Source organism: Dromaius novaehollandiae, chromosome 14 (assembly GCF_036370855.1).
Source record: "Dromaius novaehollandiae isolate bDroNov1 chromosome 14, bDroNov1.hap1, whole genome shotgun sequence".
NCBI lineage: Eukaryota > Metazoa > Chordata > Aves > Casuariiformes > Dromaiidae > Dromaius > Dromaius novaehollandiae.
In genome coordinates this window covers 933,607-951,314 of record NC_088111.1, presented here as the reverse complement: position 1 = coordinate 951,314, position 17,708 = coordinate 933,607, and the positions used below count along the sequence as shown (strand labels likewise).

Below are 17,708 nucleotides of genomic sequence, written 5' to 3'. Positions count from 1 at the left end.
TTCTCTCCCCTGGGCTGGAGAAAGAAGGGGATTGTTGCTGCTCTCTTAAAGTACTGCAGGAGATGTGCGCTAACCAGTAACTGTAGGCTAACAGTGAGAAGAGAAGTGTTTCTTTACCTTTCTCCTCCCACTGTTTGAGAAGCTCTATTATAGCAACAGCCCTGCAGTGATCACTTCTGCCCTAATCTCAAATATGTTTAAAAGGTGACAATGAAACTAATCACAGAGTTGGGGTAGCTCAGCAGGAAGTGGGTGGGACAGTTCAGGTTTTCTCCAACCATTGCTGACTGCTGGGACAAGATCACTTAGTTTTATTTATTTCTATTTTTTTAACCATTTTATATAAAATGTTGTAGACCATACAGAACAAACCACATACAAACTGGCTGTTGCCAGTGTAACAGAACCCCATACCCCAGCACAAAGTGGAATCAAGACTCTACAAAATGATTGCTACTGCAGAGAGAAGTATTGCAAAGGGGCGGTCAGGCAGGGTCAGCTACAGCAGCTGAGAGGTAGCGTGGTGCAGGGGGCCTGAGGCTGCCTCCTCACTCTTGCATCTGTGGCAACTGTCTCTGTCGGAAGGCAGTGCTGCTCTCAGGTGCATGGTGCAGCCTTCAGGGTAAGGCATCGACCTGAGCGAATGCCTGGGCTCGTGTCCTGCCTTTGCACAGAAGCATTTCCCCCTCTCTGCCCAGTGTGCTGGCTCCAGCTGCATGGGTGAAAGGGTGAAATCCTTTTTCTCAGCCCATTTGAGATTAGGAAAAAAAAAAAAAAAAAAAAAAAAGGCTTTGTTATTGGGATTGCACTGGAAAGCCCAGCGCCTGCCTCCAGGGCTGGCTGCACTTTGCCATTAGCAGGCCTGATGCAAGCAGAGGCAGATGCAAATAGCAGGTCCAAAGCCCTAAGGCTGGATGCTAAAAGCTGACCCAATTTGCCTCAGCACCACCCCCCCCCCCCCCCAGCTGGGATGAAGTGCCATATCCAGTGTCAAAACTATCATAATAGTGCTTCCATTAGCATTTGCATATTAAACACACAATCAAATCACACCTTCCACAGGAATGTGGCATGGGAGGGAACCACAGGACCAAAGCTCGCTGCATCTCCTGAGGAACAGTCAGCAGGTTCCAGGCATCAGCCCAGCATTCAAGCTGCAACAGTCATTCAGCTATTCTCAAGAAAACTGCAACAGTCTGAGATTTTTTTTTTTTTTCCCCCGACTTTTCAGAACACCATGTCTGTGGCAGAGGTTTTTTTTTTTTTTTTTTTTTTTTTTTTTTTTTTTTTTCTTAATTCTCAGACACAAGGCAGGGCCTTAAGGCTACTGAATTTGAACAAGAGCCTGCAAAGGCAGAGGCCCAGATGGCTGCTCCTGGGTTCAGGAGAGCCAAAATGAAACAGTCCAACTGCAAACTACGATCACTTCTTTTGGACTGTGCTTCCCGTAACTGTGGGGCACACTGGGCAATCACTCCCAGTCCTGCGTGCCCGCGTCACCCCGGCCTGCTCAGCGGCTCGCTGCTGTACGCAGGGAAGAGAGAAGCCAGGGAGCCCAGAGGACTAGTTACAGCACTGGGCTGCTGAAGGGCTGGCAAGTGCCGGGTTTGCCCCGTGCTCCAGCGATTGCACTGGTACCGGCAGTCTGCACAGCACGGGAAGAGCTGATGTACCGCGAGTGTCACGGACAGCGGCAGTTTTGTCTCAGAAGACACTGCCCCAGTCCAGAGTTCCTGTTTTCCCCAAAACGGGTACACGGGCTCCCCGAGAGCCACACGCAGGCCCCAAAGAGAGCTCCCGGGGGCAGAGACCTTCCCCAAGAGCTGGTGCAAGTGTCTACAGACACGGGCAGGTCAGGGAGCGAGGGGCTCTCGTCCCCGCCAGGGCAGCAGACAAGGCAGCCGAAGCTCTAGCTAATTCCTGCCAACGTGAGCCTGGAAGGGAAAGTGCTCCAGAAGCCTCTGCTTTAACAGGCTAAACGGGAGCCACGCACGGGCTGACCCCATCCCGCGGGGACCCCTGCGATGCCCAGGCCCCGGGCGGCTGCAGCAGCCTCTGAGTGCGAGCGCTCTCCCCGGCGCGGCGTCCCGCTCAGCGCCCGTCGTCCCCCGACTCCGGGCAGTAGTAGGAGCGGAAGAGCCGCTCGCGGGCGCAGACCCGCATGGCTCTGTGCGTGTGGAGCAGCAGCTGGGGGAAGCGAGAGGTGAAGTACCGAACGAAGCCGTCGGGGACCGACCCCAGGGCCTCCTGCACGTCCACGGGCAGCTCGTGGTAGTGATGCTTCTGCAGGGGAGACAGCGAAGTCAGGGACGGCGCCGCGCGTGCCCGGAGCCGGGGACCCCGGTGCGGGACGGCGGCAGTACCTTGTTCCTCATGGCCCTCAGGAGGTCGCGCACCGAGCTGCCCTTGTACGTCCGGAACCTCCTCAGGTCTGGAAACGGCAGGAGAGCCGCGATCAGCGGCCGCGAGAAGCGGCTTTGAGACGACGCGTAGGGACGCCGCAGCTGCAACAGCTCCCGGGGCAATACGCGCTGATGGGAGCCAGTGCCGCACGGGGAAGCCGGTAAGCTTCCCCCGCATGGGGAAGACCTGGAAAGCTCCGTTTCTCTGGCTCCGAGACCCCGGGTTCAGGGACCAGCGGCGAGCCCGGACGTGAGCTTTTACCTGTCTGCAGCGGGAGGGAGATGTGCATTCGCCAGTTCACCCGCACGACCGCCCGCGCCCCTGCCTCCAGGGCCGAGACGATGGGCCCCTCGGCGGGCTCCTTCTCGATGCGGTCGCTGACGTCCTGCGGGCCAAAGAGCCGGTCACGGGAGCGTCACCCGCGCGGGGCAACCCCGCTCGCCACCGGGGAACAGGGCCGTGGGCAGGGAGGCAGCGGGACACGCAGCCGGCTCCCGGGGAGACTCATGTGCGCAGTCCGCGGGCTGGGACCGCCGAAACGGTCGGTGGCAAACAGGCCACACCGAACCCAGCCGCTTGCAGATAGAGTCTCCTTCCAGGTGAGATGGCTTTGAAATGGGTTTTTCTACAGGAAAAAGGGCCCTGGCCTCAAACTCAGGGCGAGCGGCAGTCTCCCACCTTGCAAAACTAGCTCAGAATGAGCATATTGAGCTAAATATGGCTGTTTTCGGCACTTTTCTCAGACCACCCGCAGATTCAGAAAGACTGCACTACATCAGTCATGCTTAGATCCCAGTTAAATGCACTACCTGGTTGGCCGGAGAGTTCTCACCTGGAAGAACTGCAGCTGCCTCTCCTGACTCCAGAAGAAGGGGTGCATAAGGACCGCCGGGGCTGAGGGCCGCTTCTGGGGCTCACCGCTGATCATCGCTGCAATCAGCTCTCTTGCAACAACCTTGTCTTGTATGCAAAACAAACGAAATAGAGAACTAATTCCCCCGAGGAGGACAGGGAGCTACACACATCTTGGTTCAGGGCTCTTACTGCAAGCCATGGCACACAGCGTTTCTAAGCACTGCAGCACTATAATGAAACGAAACCAAACTTGTCCTACTATTTCTGAATACCAAAACCCACCATTAACTCCTCTCCCTCTGTGTGAACTGGGGCAATGGAACAAGTTGCAATAGGCCTGGGAAGCCATGGGATCATCTAAAAAAGAGTGGTGGAAGCTGGCTGATTGAGGCATTTATGACAAGCCTGGATGCAGATTAAAACGCAGGGACTGGGTGAATGGCTACAAGACCCTAAAGATTTTGTTCCTTCTCTCTGCAGCGCATCTGAAAGGCTGGTCCTATGGCTGAAGCACAAAGATCCAGAGGATCCACCTTGTCGCTAGCTTCCTCTGCGACTACGGTAAGTCATCTCACTGCTCTGGTCTAAGCTTCTTTTCCACCAAACAGAATTAATGACGCTGATTTACCTTCTGAGAATTGTAAGGCAAGAGTGAGTCAACATATGCAACACAGCCTGACAGCTGCAAAAAGCAGGGGTCACAGAAGGAGCAGATCATTGTGTCATTACTACTCTACCCAGGTCTTCCGATGCTGGGGGACTCACATGCGTTTATACGCCTCTGGGGAAGGGCCCTTACCATGAGCATCCTCCTGCAGACAGGCCAGCTGGTAAGTGCCTGACAGTATGTTGGCCTGTCGCCGTAAGCTGTCCCCAAACGGATGCTTTCCTCCTGACACCACGTAGTAGAAGACACACCCGGCCGAGAAGATGTCCACGGCACATGTCTGCAAAACACAAACAGGGAGATGGGACCCCCGCAGCAAGGGGCAAAGAAATGTTTTTACCTTCCCACTTTGCATTCTTACATGTGAACGCTTGGTTGTTGGCTGAAGCTTTAGCTAGGAAGTAACTCAGGGACAACACTTCAGAGTCGTCTTTGGTAAATGCAAAACTGCTGAGAAATGTATTGCACAAGGGCTCCCGCCTGCCCACACTTCCTGCAGCAGGGACTGTTTCCCTCTAAATCTGTGAAACACTCTATCGCATCAGGTCCTGATCAGGAAAGAGGTTTTCAGGGGCACGAACAGAAGTCAGGACTTCACTGCTAGATGAACACCTGAGGGCTGCTAGTGTCTTAAAAATCCGTGCAAACTAATCCCAGTACAAGGTTATATGAAGCTTGTTCCCAACCCCCAGCACAGCAACTGGCTTCCAGCAGAAACAAGATACCCTGGGTTTAACAGATGAGCAGAATGAATAACCTTCGCAGGGAGCCAGTTCCCACGGCCCCCTCCCACCTCCCTACCCCAAATTTCCAAGCACTACAGCCAGATGAGAAGACCTGCACTGAACACATCTGGCCACTACCCCAGGCATCCAGCGGTCATGTTGCTGGCGAGCCACATACCCAGGAACACTCAGCTTTTGCTGAGATCCATCTGCTTTTGCAGATATGTCAGAGTGGATGTGACACTGGCTCCAGGTCTACCGGGACACCAGGCATTGGACTCTGCCTTTTGTTGGGAACGGCTGCCCCGCAAGGGACAGGAAAGCAATAAGTAATTGCTGATTAGGGAGATGCTGGTGCTGACTACTCATGTTCTGCATTTGGACTGGCTTTTACTCTTAGGACTTTTGTCTTAATTGAGGATTTTAGCAGCACACCAGGAGGCTGCTGCAAGTGAGGAGGACTCTGCAAAAAAAGGGTTACAAGCACAATAAGCAGGACTGGCATCGCCAGTCACGGCTCACTGACAGGGTTTTCCTTCGGGGCCTCCTGCAGCAACTCAGGTGCAATCCATCCCTCAGTGCCAGGAATCCCAGAGTGGAGGCTGAAGCTGTGTCGTCCCCCATGAAGCTTCTTGCACAGGCCAAAGTCAGAGATAACGGCTCGGATCTGCCCACGGCTATTTGGGACGGAGATGAGGATATTGCAGGGTTTCAGGTCACGATGAACTGAAAGAGGCAGTTCACAATGTTACCCTCAAACGTCACCCTGCAGCTGCAGGACTGAACCAAGGATTGGTGCTGTCATGACTAACAGGGCTAGTGCATGTCTCCCAGTATGCCACAGCCCAGAAACCCGCGAGCTGCCTCCACACCTGGCAGCTACTGGTTTGAATCTCACAGCACAAAACTCTTGGGCTGAAGACAGGAGCTCCCTAAAACTGAATTTGCCCAGCTGAACATGTTGCCCTCAAGCTCGAGGCATACGGATGAACGCAGGGGACGCTGCGCTCTTACCAATGTTGAGCGAGTGCAGGTGTGCCAGGCCTGACGTGGTCTGATGCAGGAGAGACACCGGATCCAGGCTCCGACGATTGAAGCCAGGGCTCTCCACGTACTGGAACCAGACAGGGGGAGAAAGAAATAGGAACTGAGGTCTGATTTATGGTAGCCGTCAAGGCAAGGCTTGTCAGGAGAGAGCCCTCTCACTAGGCTGATAGAGCTGGAAGGAGATGAGCTTTCGGCTGTACGAGCCCATTCAGAGGCCATTTGTGTCCCCAAGGCTAACTTGCCATTTTCGGGTCTGCCAGGTGCCATATGCTCCCTCTGCTCCAAACCTGCTCTCACTTGTGTCCTTAGATCTCCATAGCCTCAGCAACGCTCCTGCTTTACTCTTCCAATCCCAACACGCTGTCCAACTAGCCGGGACCCAGCTAGCCCCGCACTGGGGTGCAGCACCAGGATGATGGACCAGAAGCTGCTCCCCCCTCTGAGGTCACCCAGAAGGGAACAGGGAACAACTGCCCCAAATGGTGCAAAGAAGCATGTTGCTGCCCTGCCGCCTCCTGAAAGGGAAAATCAGGAACGGAACAAAGACAGGGGCTTGGTTCATAAGGCAGTAGTACTACCACCACGTTCTCTGCACCTCCAAAGTACCCTGCAGCCTGTCCATGCAAGGTCTAACCACTACGCCCTCTGACCTGTGGAGAAACAGGTACAGAGCAGGGCACTCCGGGAACCTCCAACAGGGCTCCAGATGCAGGAACTGTGGCTGACAACGCTGCTCTCATACATGCAGAGAGAGTACTCTGCTCCTGCAAGAATATTGCCGGCTAGGACCTCACTAATGGGACAAATGAAACGATGCATTCCCCTGGGGACTCCCTGCAAATACAGGGATGGAGACATGAAGGGTTAATTAACAGCTAACCTGCGGTAGCTGCACGTGGATGACCCTGCTCTGCAAGCACCCAGGCAGGGAAAGGGGCTACGGGCTCACCTCCTGCAACGTGGCAGAGCAGAGCTCAATGGCGATATAATGGAATTGCTTGTCCTTCTCGGTGCAGAAATATCGTACGACATGGGGGTGCTCATCCGACTCCCGGAGCAGCTGGACCTCGCGGTCCACAAGATGGAAACACTCGGGCAGAAGGCGCTTAACAGCCACGTTCCGGCCATCAAACTGTCCCCTGCGTGGAGAGTTGACAGCAGCGTCCATGCACAGCCCTCACTGGATACAGCAGAGCGCAGCCCTGCAGACTTACAGCCTAGCAAGGCTCTGGCCAATGCCAGAAGCTAAGAAGGGGAGCTTGGAAACCTGTTCACAAAAGCCTCTGAACCAACTGCACCCTATCAGGGAAGGAACCTGCCCCAGTGCTAGAACTGTGGCTTCTAAGTGGAAACAGAGAGAGGAGTAGTCTCCTCTTCTGAGCCAGGCCTGGCCTTAGCAAAAGGGAGGGCGTCCCAGGGTGCTACCCACCTGAAGACAAAGGTTCCTCCAGCTCCATGGCCCAGCACATCCTTGGGGTTGAAAGAAATTTTCCCAATCACAATCACATCTGGTCCTGCATCTGCAGAGGAAGACTGACGTCACCAGCCATCCTTCAACCTCTGAGTATTAGTGTCATATCAAGGACATCCAGTTTTTTACCACCTGGTCCTTTCTTGGGCCCTGTTCTTCCTGCAATTGCTTTTGTAGCCCATGCTTATCCAGCACCAGGTCTTGCATCTCCTCCCCCTCAGCTGAGGTTCAGCCCTCTTATCCGCAGGGCATCTCTGCTCCTACTTTGGATGACAACATCTGTCCAACCCCTTCTCAGTCTCTGTGTGCCTCAAAATCTTGGATTTATTTTTCTGATAGATTTTCATCTATTTCTGATAGATTTTTATCTATTTCTTCCAAATCGTGGAGAAGGACATAGACATTCCCACAAGCAAGGAGTTTCTGGCCTACAGGGCAGAGCCCCCCGTGCACCTTCCCTGTTCTCACCAGCACACACCTTCAGCAGCCCCCCGGACAGCTGGACCCTGGCTGACCACCCCATTAAGCAGGTCCTTCAGGTAGGAGGATGGGCCAGAGCCCTGTGACAGCTGTGAAGCACTTCCCTGGGTCACAGCCAGCTCCTCGGGGTCTGCAGGGACACTCTCTCCAGAGACCCGACCTGGGAACAGCATCTCCTGTTGCTGCTGTAAGAGCTGAATTTGCTTCTCCAGCTGCTGTTGCTGTGCCTCGTGTTGCTTTTGCAGTTTCTGGAACACAAACAACAAAAGTCTCTCAGCTCCTCGTATCGCAGCAGATGAGAAGCCAGGGCACTGCACGGCTTGGACACAGGCAGTTCTGTGGGCACTTCTTTCCCCTGCTCAGCCGGCTACGCACCTGGGGTGGGGGGTAGAAAGCTGCACGCAGTTTCAGTTCATGACTATGAGTACACATGAGACAGCGTAGGAGCTGTGCTGCTGCTCACAACACCGTGTTGCTTGTGCCGCAAAGACAAAAGAACCAAAGGGAGTTTCCAGCCCTTCGAACAGTGGCATTTCTGCAGCAGGCAGTTGCTTTACCAGCCAGGCCAAAGTGCCAGAGAGAAAAGGAGCAATCACTCACCGTCAGAACGAGGAACAGGATCCCCCCACCCAGCAGGACTGCGCAGACTCCTGCCATCATGATGTCCCAGCTGCTGGACTCTGGGTAGACGTCCACTTGCTCTCCCTGGGTGGAATCCGACTGAAACTGCCTGTCGTTGCTCCTCATAGCCGGGTCTTCCACGCTGCTTGTGGTCAGATACTGCAAACACACACCCAGACGCTTGGGTTACACCAGCAGGGACCTCTGGGCGTTTAGTGCTTGGGGCTTCTTCCCAGCAGTTCTCCTTCTCCGCTTCAGCTCTGCACGCAGGACCTCCCTCTTCATGCTAGCCCACATGCTGGGACACATCCTCCCACCCTGGCTGACCGGGTCCCTTCTGCAAACCAACATTTTCCAAGGTCCCCCCACTTCAGAGCAGTGACCCGCCGGACCTCTAGCACTCACGTCATCAAACACAGCCCTGGCAGAACTCTTGGGAATTATGGTTTCTGTTGTCTTCCTCAGGTTCTCTGGAAAGGCTCTTAGCATTGTCGTGTGGACCACAGGAGGCAGCTCATGGTGCCCTGTGGTGGGAGGAAAAAGAGAACAGTCAACCGAGCTGTGGTCACAGCTTCAGTCCGGTCATCTCTGCAACGCCAAAGCAGGCTCACGTAACAGCTTGGGCTCTCATGCAGAAGGGGTGCCTGTTTCGATGGGAAACGTGAAACATGCCAGAGCTCCGTCCCTGGAGACAAGGACCTAAGGGAAGCAGTAACCAATGGAGAATGGCACAGGACAAGGTCGTCTCCTCTTAGCACACAGTGGAGGACCTGGCCCCGCTCTTTTTGCCTCCCCATACAGCTACCCTGAGACCAGCTCGATTTTTCAAGCGTGTCAGTGCGCCATGGCATCTCCTGCCATCGTACATGAGAGCAATCACGGGGCAAGCCAATGAATCCACCGCCTGTGTGCACAACTCAATATGCAGTATCACATTCGTTAGCACGAGTAATTGTGAGCCTTATTTCAAAGCGCCCTTGCCCACCCACCCATGCTGACAGCCTGTTCTAGGAAAAGGTGAAGGACATGCTGGAATGAGACCCAAGCCAGAGTCATCACAGTCTTTGAGGGTGAATCACAGCCTCAATCCTTTTTAAACCACTGGGCAAAGCAGGTTACCCTGCCACACTAAAAAACACCCATAGCTCTGGCTCCCTCTCATGAGGACAGTCTCAGAGAGTGAGGATGTAGGGAAAGCGATGCCCTGTTGTGGGTCCGCACCTATTAGGAGCCACTGGTTGTGGAGTGAAGTGATGCTGCCCTGGGGGTACTTGACATCTGTGCTGGGTGTGATCTCACACTCGCCGGACTCTCTCATCGTCACATCATCCGTAGTCGGGCCATCAATCCTAGCCAGCGTGATCCCCCGCGGCTAAAGGGATCAGACAGTTAATGAAATACTAAGAAGTCAAGACATAGCACATTCATTGGCTCACCCTGAAATGGGGAGCATTCGTGGGACCAGAGAGGACACTCACCACCAGAGCCACACTGTCATGGACCAGGGAGGTCAAGGCGTAGAAGCTGGCTGCATACTTCCCCACATAGAGCGTTGGCCTGCAATGCCGGGAAACAGCATCACTCTGGAGGCTGTCTTTCTCTGGAGTGCGTGAGCAGCAAGCACTGTAAATGCAGCACGCTGCCACAGCCAGGACCCACTGACATCCCACATCCTCAGCCAGCCCCTGCTCAGGCTCACGATGGCTGTAAAGGCAAGTGCTCTTAGACCAAACTCCAACCCTAGTTACTGTCTCCTGTTCCAGGACTGCAGTGCTGCCGGCCCCCACTGCCCGCCTCAAGCCACCCCACAGGGACGGGAGCCACCTCTCCACCCAGGCCGGAGGGTCCCGAGTCACATACAGCAGCTGGGTCTTGGTGGCGGTGAAGTCCTTCATTGACTGGTAGTTCCACTTGATGAGGCGGATGTCCTGAGAGTGGAAGGTCAGGTAGCGCAGCGTCTCCATGGCCACGTTGAGGTGGGGGACGCGGCGGAGGCTGTCTTGATGCCACACGTAGATGCCCACGACGGGAGAGCCATAGTTCTGCGCCCACAGGACCTCCCCGCTTTCCTTGTCCAACGTCACCACCAGGCCATCTCCGCTTGAGGCAAAGTGTGCCATTTCTAGCCAGAGACAGAGGGAGGGAGGTAACGCAGCCGCACCGACTGTGGGGCGTTATCCCCTTTCTCCACGTCGTGTCGGTCCTGTGGCCTTCAGTTAGGCTAGGGCTGCTTTTAATGCTCTGTTCATGCAAGAGCTCTTTGCTGGACCGCTGGCAGACAACACGCCTGCACCACATGTGAACTCCTCAGCGAAACCCCAGAGCAGTTGGGGGAGATCCTATCCCATCCTGCAAATCCTCTGCATCCCCAGGGATGTCTTCAAGGTAAGCAGGTAACCATCCTCAAGCCGCGGAGGGCTGGCCGTGTTTGAGCGAGATACGTACTGCTCGCCCTAGTGCTGTGTCCCACCTCCGCCCGTCAGGCAAGGCCAGGCCAGGCAGGGCCAGCACAGCGGCTTTTTCCCCAGTAAAGCACCGATTTGGAGTCTCCCGGCCCAGGCACCGAGCCCCGGGAGCGCGCCCACCCCGCGGGGCGCTGGGGCCGGGGGGGAGCTGGCTGCGGCGACTCACTGTAGCGGTACGACTCCTCGCAGAGCGGGGCTGAGTAACCCGAGTAGGTAGCGTTCCAGCGCAGCTCCCGCGACTTGGTGTCGTACATGGTGATGACGTACTCTGGGGATCAGGGAAAAGCAGCGAGGTCACTGCGCTGGCGTTCACGGCACCGCCCCGGGGGCGGCGAGTGCCTTTGGAAAGGGAGGGACTGGGGAGCAAGAAGAAACACGGAGGACCCTGCTACCTATCCCGGCGCGGAGACAGCCGCAGCACTTGCGGGAAGCACTGACCCATCAGTATTGCAATGCCTGAGAGGAGAGCGTGCTGCGGGAGAAACCGAACGCTCCGCTCCCCACGGTTTCCAAAGGGACAGCAGAGCCTTTCCCTAGCAGCAGGCTTTATGCAGACCCTCATCTGACAGCAAGGCAGGCGGGACAGCCCAGCACCCTGTTCTTGGGACCAGACAGATAAACAGTCCTGGCTTACGGGTCCGGCCGATGTAGAGCAGGGGACTTGAAGGGCACAGGCCGTCCCAGGCCTCTGTTGAGAGAGTGGTCTGCTTCTCTCCTGACTTGGGGTCCACGATGAACCAGGTGTCCAGCTTCTTCCCTGGGAATGAAAATACATTTTTCCTTAAGTCTCCACAGCCCTGCTGCCCTTCCCCTGAAAGCCAGGTTTCCTCCCCATCTCGCTCCCTCCAGAGACACCTTTTCCACGCGGTCCCCGTCCAGCCCGTCCCTCTCTGCGTCTCGCAGCACTTCTTCCTCCACTCAGCCCCGGGTCAGACCCATCCCTGCAGACTCCACACAGGCCTAGAGCATCCATGCCTCGGGTCAGAGCCCACCTGTGTCTCTCGGGCATGAATGACCCCCCATTGAACCATGGGCCCCGGGCAAAGCGGCTGATCTCTCCCACAGGGAGAGGTCCCTCATACCTGTGTAGAGGACACCGTCCGAACTGCGACACGGCGAGGACTGGACCAGCTCTGGGATGGTGAACGGCAGCTTCTGTAACGGAGGAGCACGGCGGCCTGTGAGTGGCAACAGTGCCAGAGAACCGGCTCCGTAAAGAGCGGCCTCGCTGCCTCCAGAAACAGGCTGGGAAGGACAGATACGCCCGGGAATGTCCCCTCCTCCCTGCCTGCTTTCACTGGTCAACCCCAAAGCAGGCTGGGGTGATGGGGAAGGAAAGGACCCGGCTATATTTGCCCCACACCACTTGGCAGACATCTTCAAGGTGCCAAGGACAAGCAGGAGCGATCTGAACTCCTGGGTCTGCCCCGTGCAGCAGCTCTGCCCTGTCCGTGCCAGCCCCGCGAAGCCAGCGGGATGAGGGCAGGATGCACGACGCCCTTCCCACAGCCGCACTGACCATCAGGCCTTCTTTGTTTTTTCCTCCCAGGATGTACAGGCTGCCATCATTGGGGTCCGGAAGAAACGCCGGTCTGGAAAGGAGGAGAAAGCGGAATGAAATGGGAGCTGTTCCCTACTTGTGGGCACCTGCCAGCGGCTAAGTAGGAGATGCAGTAAGGAACCCTCAGCAGTTTGTTCCAGGGCGATTCACCACAGCGTTTAACCTTTCCTGGAAATCTCTAGCACTGGATTTGGTGTGAGCTGAACCCCCGGTCTGGCTTGACACAGTAACTCCCACACAGCCGCTCTGCGTCTACCTGGGGCCGGGCAGATTTGGTGCCTCTGCCCATCATCTCAAAGGAGCGCTCTGCTTCCCTGGTTTCCCCCTGCAGTTCTAAATAGACATAGGGATTCTCCTCAATTTCTCTCCTACACTTTTGTGTGGTGGCACTGAGAGCTTCTGCTCTGTCTGCAGCAAGGCTACGCGTTCAGCAGGAGGAAGCAGCTATTCCCGTATCGCGACGCATGACGTGCTAGCACAGAGCAGGGTTTGAGAGAATGCGATAGCACGGGCTAGACGGTTAATTTTGGTGAGGTTCCACTTTCTTGTTTTGAATCTGTGGGTTGATCAGGGAATCTCCAGCATCTCCAAATGCCTTCTGCACACATTGTAAGGCTGATAAACAACCACCTTTCCTGCAAGGGGCACTCCATCCAGGGGAAACAACACTTACTCTGCAACATAAACTGGCACCTGCAGAATAGGATCTGAAAAAGAGAGTGAAACATATACGTCAGCAGTTTCTCCCTGCAAAAGGGGACAGTGTGGCAGCATTTACCATTTGCAGTCATGCGGTGGCATGTTCAGTTCAGCACCTATTTGCATTTCAGACCCAGAATAGCCGCTGCTGGCGGTGTGGATCTGGCCCATGGTAAACACGCTCCTCCGAAAACAGCAGGCTCTGGGGCTAGCACAAGCCTTCCCCAGCGTCTGGAGAAATTGGCTGCTGAGAGCACTTTCAGCGCGATCGAAGCTGGAGGGTGCATCTCCAACCCCCCCACAGCTAGTGACAAACCCAGGGACCTAGACTACAAAAAACCACCCTTCTGGGTTGCTACTCACCATCCTTCAGGGTCCACTTGATGTCACCCGTACTCTTACTCACAGCATGAAGGTTTCCATCAAGAGTGGAGACGAAGAGCAGTGTTTCTGGGACAGTCACAGCACTGCCACTGAGACACTATGGACAGAAATGGGGTACTCAGAGAACAGAGACAGACCTGGGGACAAGCCCCCACTGCCTGCGCCATTTAACACAGCTCACCAACCCTCACGTCACTCACTAGGTTCTTCACAACAACATACAGCAGGGAAAAAACCCAAAGGTCCTTTTTGGTCCCAAGCGGGCCAAGACTTGGAGGGAGAAGAGTTTATTTCAAGACAGATTCATACAAGAATCAAAACACAGAATGCTCTTGTTTTTCGTTGTGGAACCTGCAGGTTTCAATCTGTGATCCACAGACAGAGGCTGCGCAAAAAGGTAACAGAGATAACAAGAAAAACAGGTCTCTCATCGGGAGCTTCAATTTTTGTACACAGGATTCCAAACCCCCACTGGAAACTTTTCAAGTAATTCTGCAAATGAAACGAATGGGAAAAGCACAGTCTTAAACAGCAGTTAAGAAAACCTTTCGTACTGGGTTTCTCAACAGAGCAGAGTAATGCATCTGCATGTTCCTTCAGCTTCACTGACACGGGACAACGGAAGAACCACATCTGCCAGCTGCTGTCCAAAGCTGCTGTATTTCATGAATCAGTGGCGAGGAGCACCGGCGTCGTTTGCTGTGCTCGCAGCAAGCAGCACCGCCACAACACTCCGAGTCGGCCGCAGTCCCTCGTTCCTTGGCGTCACAGGTCGCACTACCTGCCTCTGCCCTCTCCCACCGCCCGGGGACCAGCTGCTGGGTGCCTAAGAGGTGACACGAGCGGCTCCCCCGCGGGCTCCTTCCAGCAGCAAACTAGTTGGGTGAGTTTTCACGCCAGAAATGCAGCCGATACTATCAAAGCTACGGATTTCAGGCACCCTGATGCTGAGACGCTAATCACCAAGGCACCACGGAAAGGGAGCTGGCCACTTCCGCACGCGCCGCTCGTACTGCAAACGCCAGCTCACTGTGTGCTCAAACGCCGCGGCCTCGCCCCGTCGGCAAACAGGGCAGCGGCAGGCAAACAGCGGCGGGGGACAGAGCGGCTTCAGGAAGAGGCGAGGGCGACGTGTTCGCTCCTGACGCCCAGGAGTCAGAGCGATGCCCCAACGCCCCGTTGGTCCGCGGCCAGGGCAGGATGCGGCCCGGGAGCCGGCCCCGCTCCGCGCACGCGGGTTCATCCTGAGCCACCTGCCCCACGGCGGGGGACGGCACTGCTCCGCGCCACCTTCCTCGGAAGGAGGAGAAGGGCGGTGGCAGGGAGCGACCTGCGCCTTGCCCCGGCCACCTCCAGGGTCCCGGGCAGGGAGAGCAGCCAGCCCCACGCCGCCTCGGTGCCCGTGGGGCCACGCTGGCCAGCGCACGTCCCCCGGGCCCCGCGCGCTCTCCCTCGCAGCCCCCTCACCTCCTGCTTACCAAGGCCTCGAACACAAACTCGGCAGCGAGCTCGGCCGGGGGATGTGGCCAGATTAAAGAGCAGGAACCGGCCAACAGCCCCTGCCAAGCAGATCCGTCACGCGTGAGCACGCGCCCGGCTGCCGAGCAGAAACTGGTGGCGAGAGCAGACCAGCTAAGGCACAGCGGGGCGAGGAGACGCCTTCTCCCCTGAGCCACTGACAGCTGAAATTCCCTTGGCTGCAACAGCATGAACAACAACCCCGATGGCTGTCACGCTGCCTGCTCTCCCGGTCTATCCCACTGCTCACACTCCTCTAGGCAGGATCTGCTCGCAGAGCACACCAGGTCCCCCACAGCCACTCGCCTGCTTTGTGCCCCTCTCTGTCGTTAGCCCTTTTTCTTCTCGTTTAATTTGTGAACGAGGCCAGGAGGAGTCCGGCCCTCGCTGGTTCTGCAGGATGCAGCACGGCAGGAAGAGGAGCACGACCGTGCCTCTGCTGCCCCTGGGCACGGGGCGGGCTCGCCGCCGAGGCTCGCGTCCGCTGAAGGCACTGCTGACAGCGGACCTCCTCGCCGGGACGGCAAACCAGGCCAGCGGCGCAGCTCGAGCCGCGGCCACCTGTGCGGCGGAAACAGAACCGAGAGCCCAGAGCCCAGCGGCTGCCAGAGCGACGACAGGCTCGGCTCTTCCTCCCCCGGCGCCCCGCAGCTGCCCCAGCCCCTCTGCAGTTACTCCTTTACTTGGTGACGGGCGCCGAAGCAGGGGCCAGGCTGCCGCCCCCGTCCCTGCACGACGCCGAGCCGCGGGATCCGCTGGGCATCCCCGGAGCTGCCACCGTCCCTCCTCTTGCGCTCGCTCACGCTCAGCGTCCCGCGCCGGCTGCCCCGGGTCCTGCACAGCGCTGCCCCAGGCGCCCGGCTGCCGGTCCCACGCCTCGGGGACCTGCCGTCGCCGTCGCCCTCCCGCGACAGCCCCGGGGCTCCTACCGCTGCCAGCGTGGTGTTTGCACAAGCGGCACCGATGGCTGTAGCTCGGCTGTTGTTTCCGGGAGGAAAACGCTCGCTCCTCCGGCGGTGGGAAAGACGACGGCTACCGCAGGCCCCGGCTCCGAGCGCAGGCAGAAACACAGCATCAGCCGCCCGAGCCTCTCCCTTGCGGCGCGCAGCTGCGGAGCCGCTGGAAACGCACGGACGTGCTGCCCCGGCCGCTCAACGCACCCCGGGCCACGCGCGGCACTGCCATCCCGCTGCCCGGAGGGGACACGCGTGGCCCTGCCAGCGGGAGGGCGAGGAGGGGGCCGAGGCCGGGCCCGTCCAGGGGGCACGAAGGGGCCCGAGGCCCCGCACACTCAGCTCACGCGCAGGGGGCTCCTGCCCGTGTGCTCACTCCCGGGGAGGCTCACGCCGACACACTTGTGCCCGTGCGCTCGTACCCCAGCACGCTCGTGCACGCACGAGCCCACGTCCTCACACCCGCGGCACGCTTGTGTGCAGGGCGCTGGTGCACACGCGCTCACACCCGCGGCACGCTCAGGTGCATGCACACCCCACAGAGCGCCCAGCCCGGCACGCTCACACCCGCAGGACACCCGGACCCGGACACCCGGACCCGGGGACACCGGCACACGTGCACCTTGCGCACAGGGTGCTGCTGCCGCACAGCCACGCGCGGGATGCCGGTGCACACACACCGCACACGCGAGACGCCGGGGCACGGGGACCCCCGCGTGCAAGACACCGTGGCACAGGCACCCCGCGGGGCTCCGGCGCCCCAAGAGCCCCGTGTGCGGGGCGCCCGCACCCCACGGAGCACGGCGATCCCCCGCGGTCCCCACCTGGGTGCGGCGCGGCCGGAGCAGCAGCAGCAGCAGCAGCCGGAGCAGCGGCCGGAGCGGCGGGGCGCTGCCCATGGCCGGACATGCCGGGCCGGGCCGGCGGCGCTGCTCGCCGCGAGTCTCCGCCCGGGGCGGGACCGGGGCGCCGCTTCCTGCCCCGCTGGAAGCTCGGCTCCGCGCTCGGCCCGGCCCCGCCGCGGAGGAGGGACCAGCGCGGGGCGGGGGGGGAGGCTGGAGCATTTGGGGACAGCAGCGAGCAAGGGAAAGGGCCCAACTGCTGCTGTCGTTCCCCCTCCGCTTGCAAACCGCTTTGCGGGAGCGTCTTTCCCCCGCCGAAGTGGCGGCAGCCGGACGGCCCCGGCGGCAGCAGCTGGCCCTCAGGGGTGCAGCCCATGCGGAGCGGGACCATCCGCCCCTCTCCCGGGACAGGGCTCCGGCAGGCCCGGCCGCGGCGGGGGTCGGCCTGGGAGCGACGGCGGGTGCGCGAAGCCGACGGCTGGCACACACGGGACAGCCAGTACCTGCTTTGCCCTTGTTTCCCACGTCGATTTCCACGAACAAAAGGACTCGTAATCTCGTGATTTAGCGTCCTCCTCCTGCGGGAGACACGCAGTGAGCAGGCGGGGGACATCCCTTGGTTTTCCCGCACAGCCAAACACCCTTCGGAGAAAGATTCCTTGCAGTTGGTTACACATTACCAGTGCAACAGCACCACAAACTTCCACTACCTCCAGCCCGACGTCGAGCCATGGAGCTGCAGCGGCCTCGGAGAACCGGGCAGCACCAGCACTGGCCGCGGTTCTGGCATGGGATCCACGGCTGCCCCGCTGCCCCCGGCCCCAGCACCCAGGTCCTGCGGCAGCGCCTTCCTCTGCCTCCCGTGCTTCGGAGGAACGGAGCTCTCCTCCCGCTAGACTTGCGCTTCAGCCCACCTAAATAATCTTTAGAGTCATCTGAAGAAAGAATAGGGCACAGATGTTTATAAGAGCTCTTCTCAAAGGGACAAACTGGAGCTGAAAGGGACTTTCTGTGGGA

The 17,708-nt window shown here is 58.1% G+C and overlaps 1 protein-coding gene across 3 annotated transcripts; it reads right to left on the bottom strand.

Moving 5' to 3' along the window:
* Nucleotides 1-296: 296 nt before the first annotated feature.
* ERN2 (endoplasmic reticulum to nucleus signaling 2) lies at nt 297-16,831 on the bottom strand. Of its 3 annotated transcripts, none has more exons than XM_026103999.2 (22): nt 16,674-16,830; nt 13,358-13,475; nt 12,969-13,002; nt 12,254-12,326; nt 11,817-11,889; nt 11,369-11,491; nt 10,901-11,002; nt 10,130-10,391; nt 9,748-9,826; nt 9,491-9,641; nt 8,675-8,793; nt 8,249-8,428; nt 7,647-7,896; nt 7,127-7,217; nt 6,647-6,836; nt 5,665-5,764; nt 5,177-5,376; nt 4,058-4,205; nt 3,236-3,363; nt 2,665-2,788; nt 2,364-2,431; nt 297-2,283 (listed from the first exon to the last, which is right to left on the bottom strand). In XM_026103999.2, the coding sequence occupies exons 1-22, from the start codon at nt 16,746-16,748 to the stop codon at nt 2,092-2,094; spliced, it is 2,880 nt and encodes a 959-aa protein (XP_025959784.2). In that variant the 5' UTR covers nt 16,749-16,830; the 3' UTR covers nt 297-2,091. The 3 variants fall into 3 exon arrangements, with proteins under 3 accessions (XP_025959784.2, XP_064376059.1, XP_064376058.1); XM_064519989.1 differs by lacking the exon at nt 16,674-16,830 and adding an exon at nt 13,933-14,242; XM_064519988.1 differs by lacking the exons at nt 297-2,283; nt 2,364-2,431; nt 2,665-2,788 and adding an exon at nt 2,813-3,028 and having other exon boundaries at nt 16,674-16,831.
* Between the last annotated feature and the right edge of the window lie 877 nt (nt 16,832-17,708).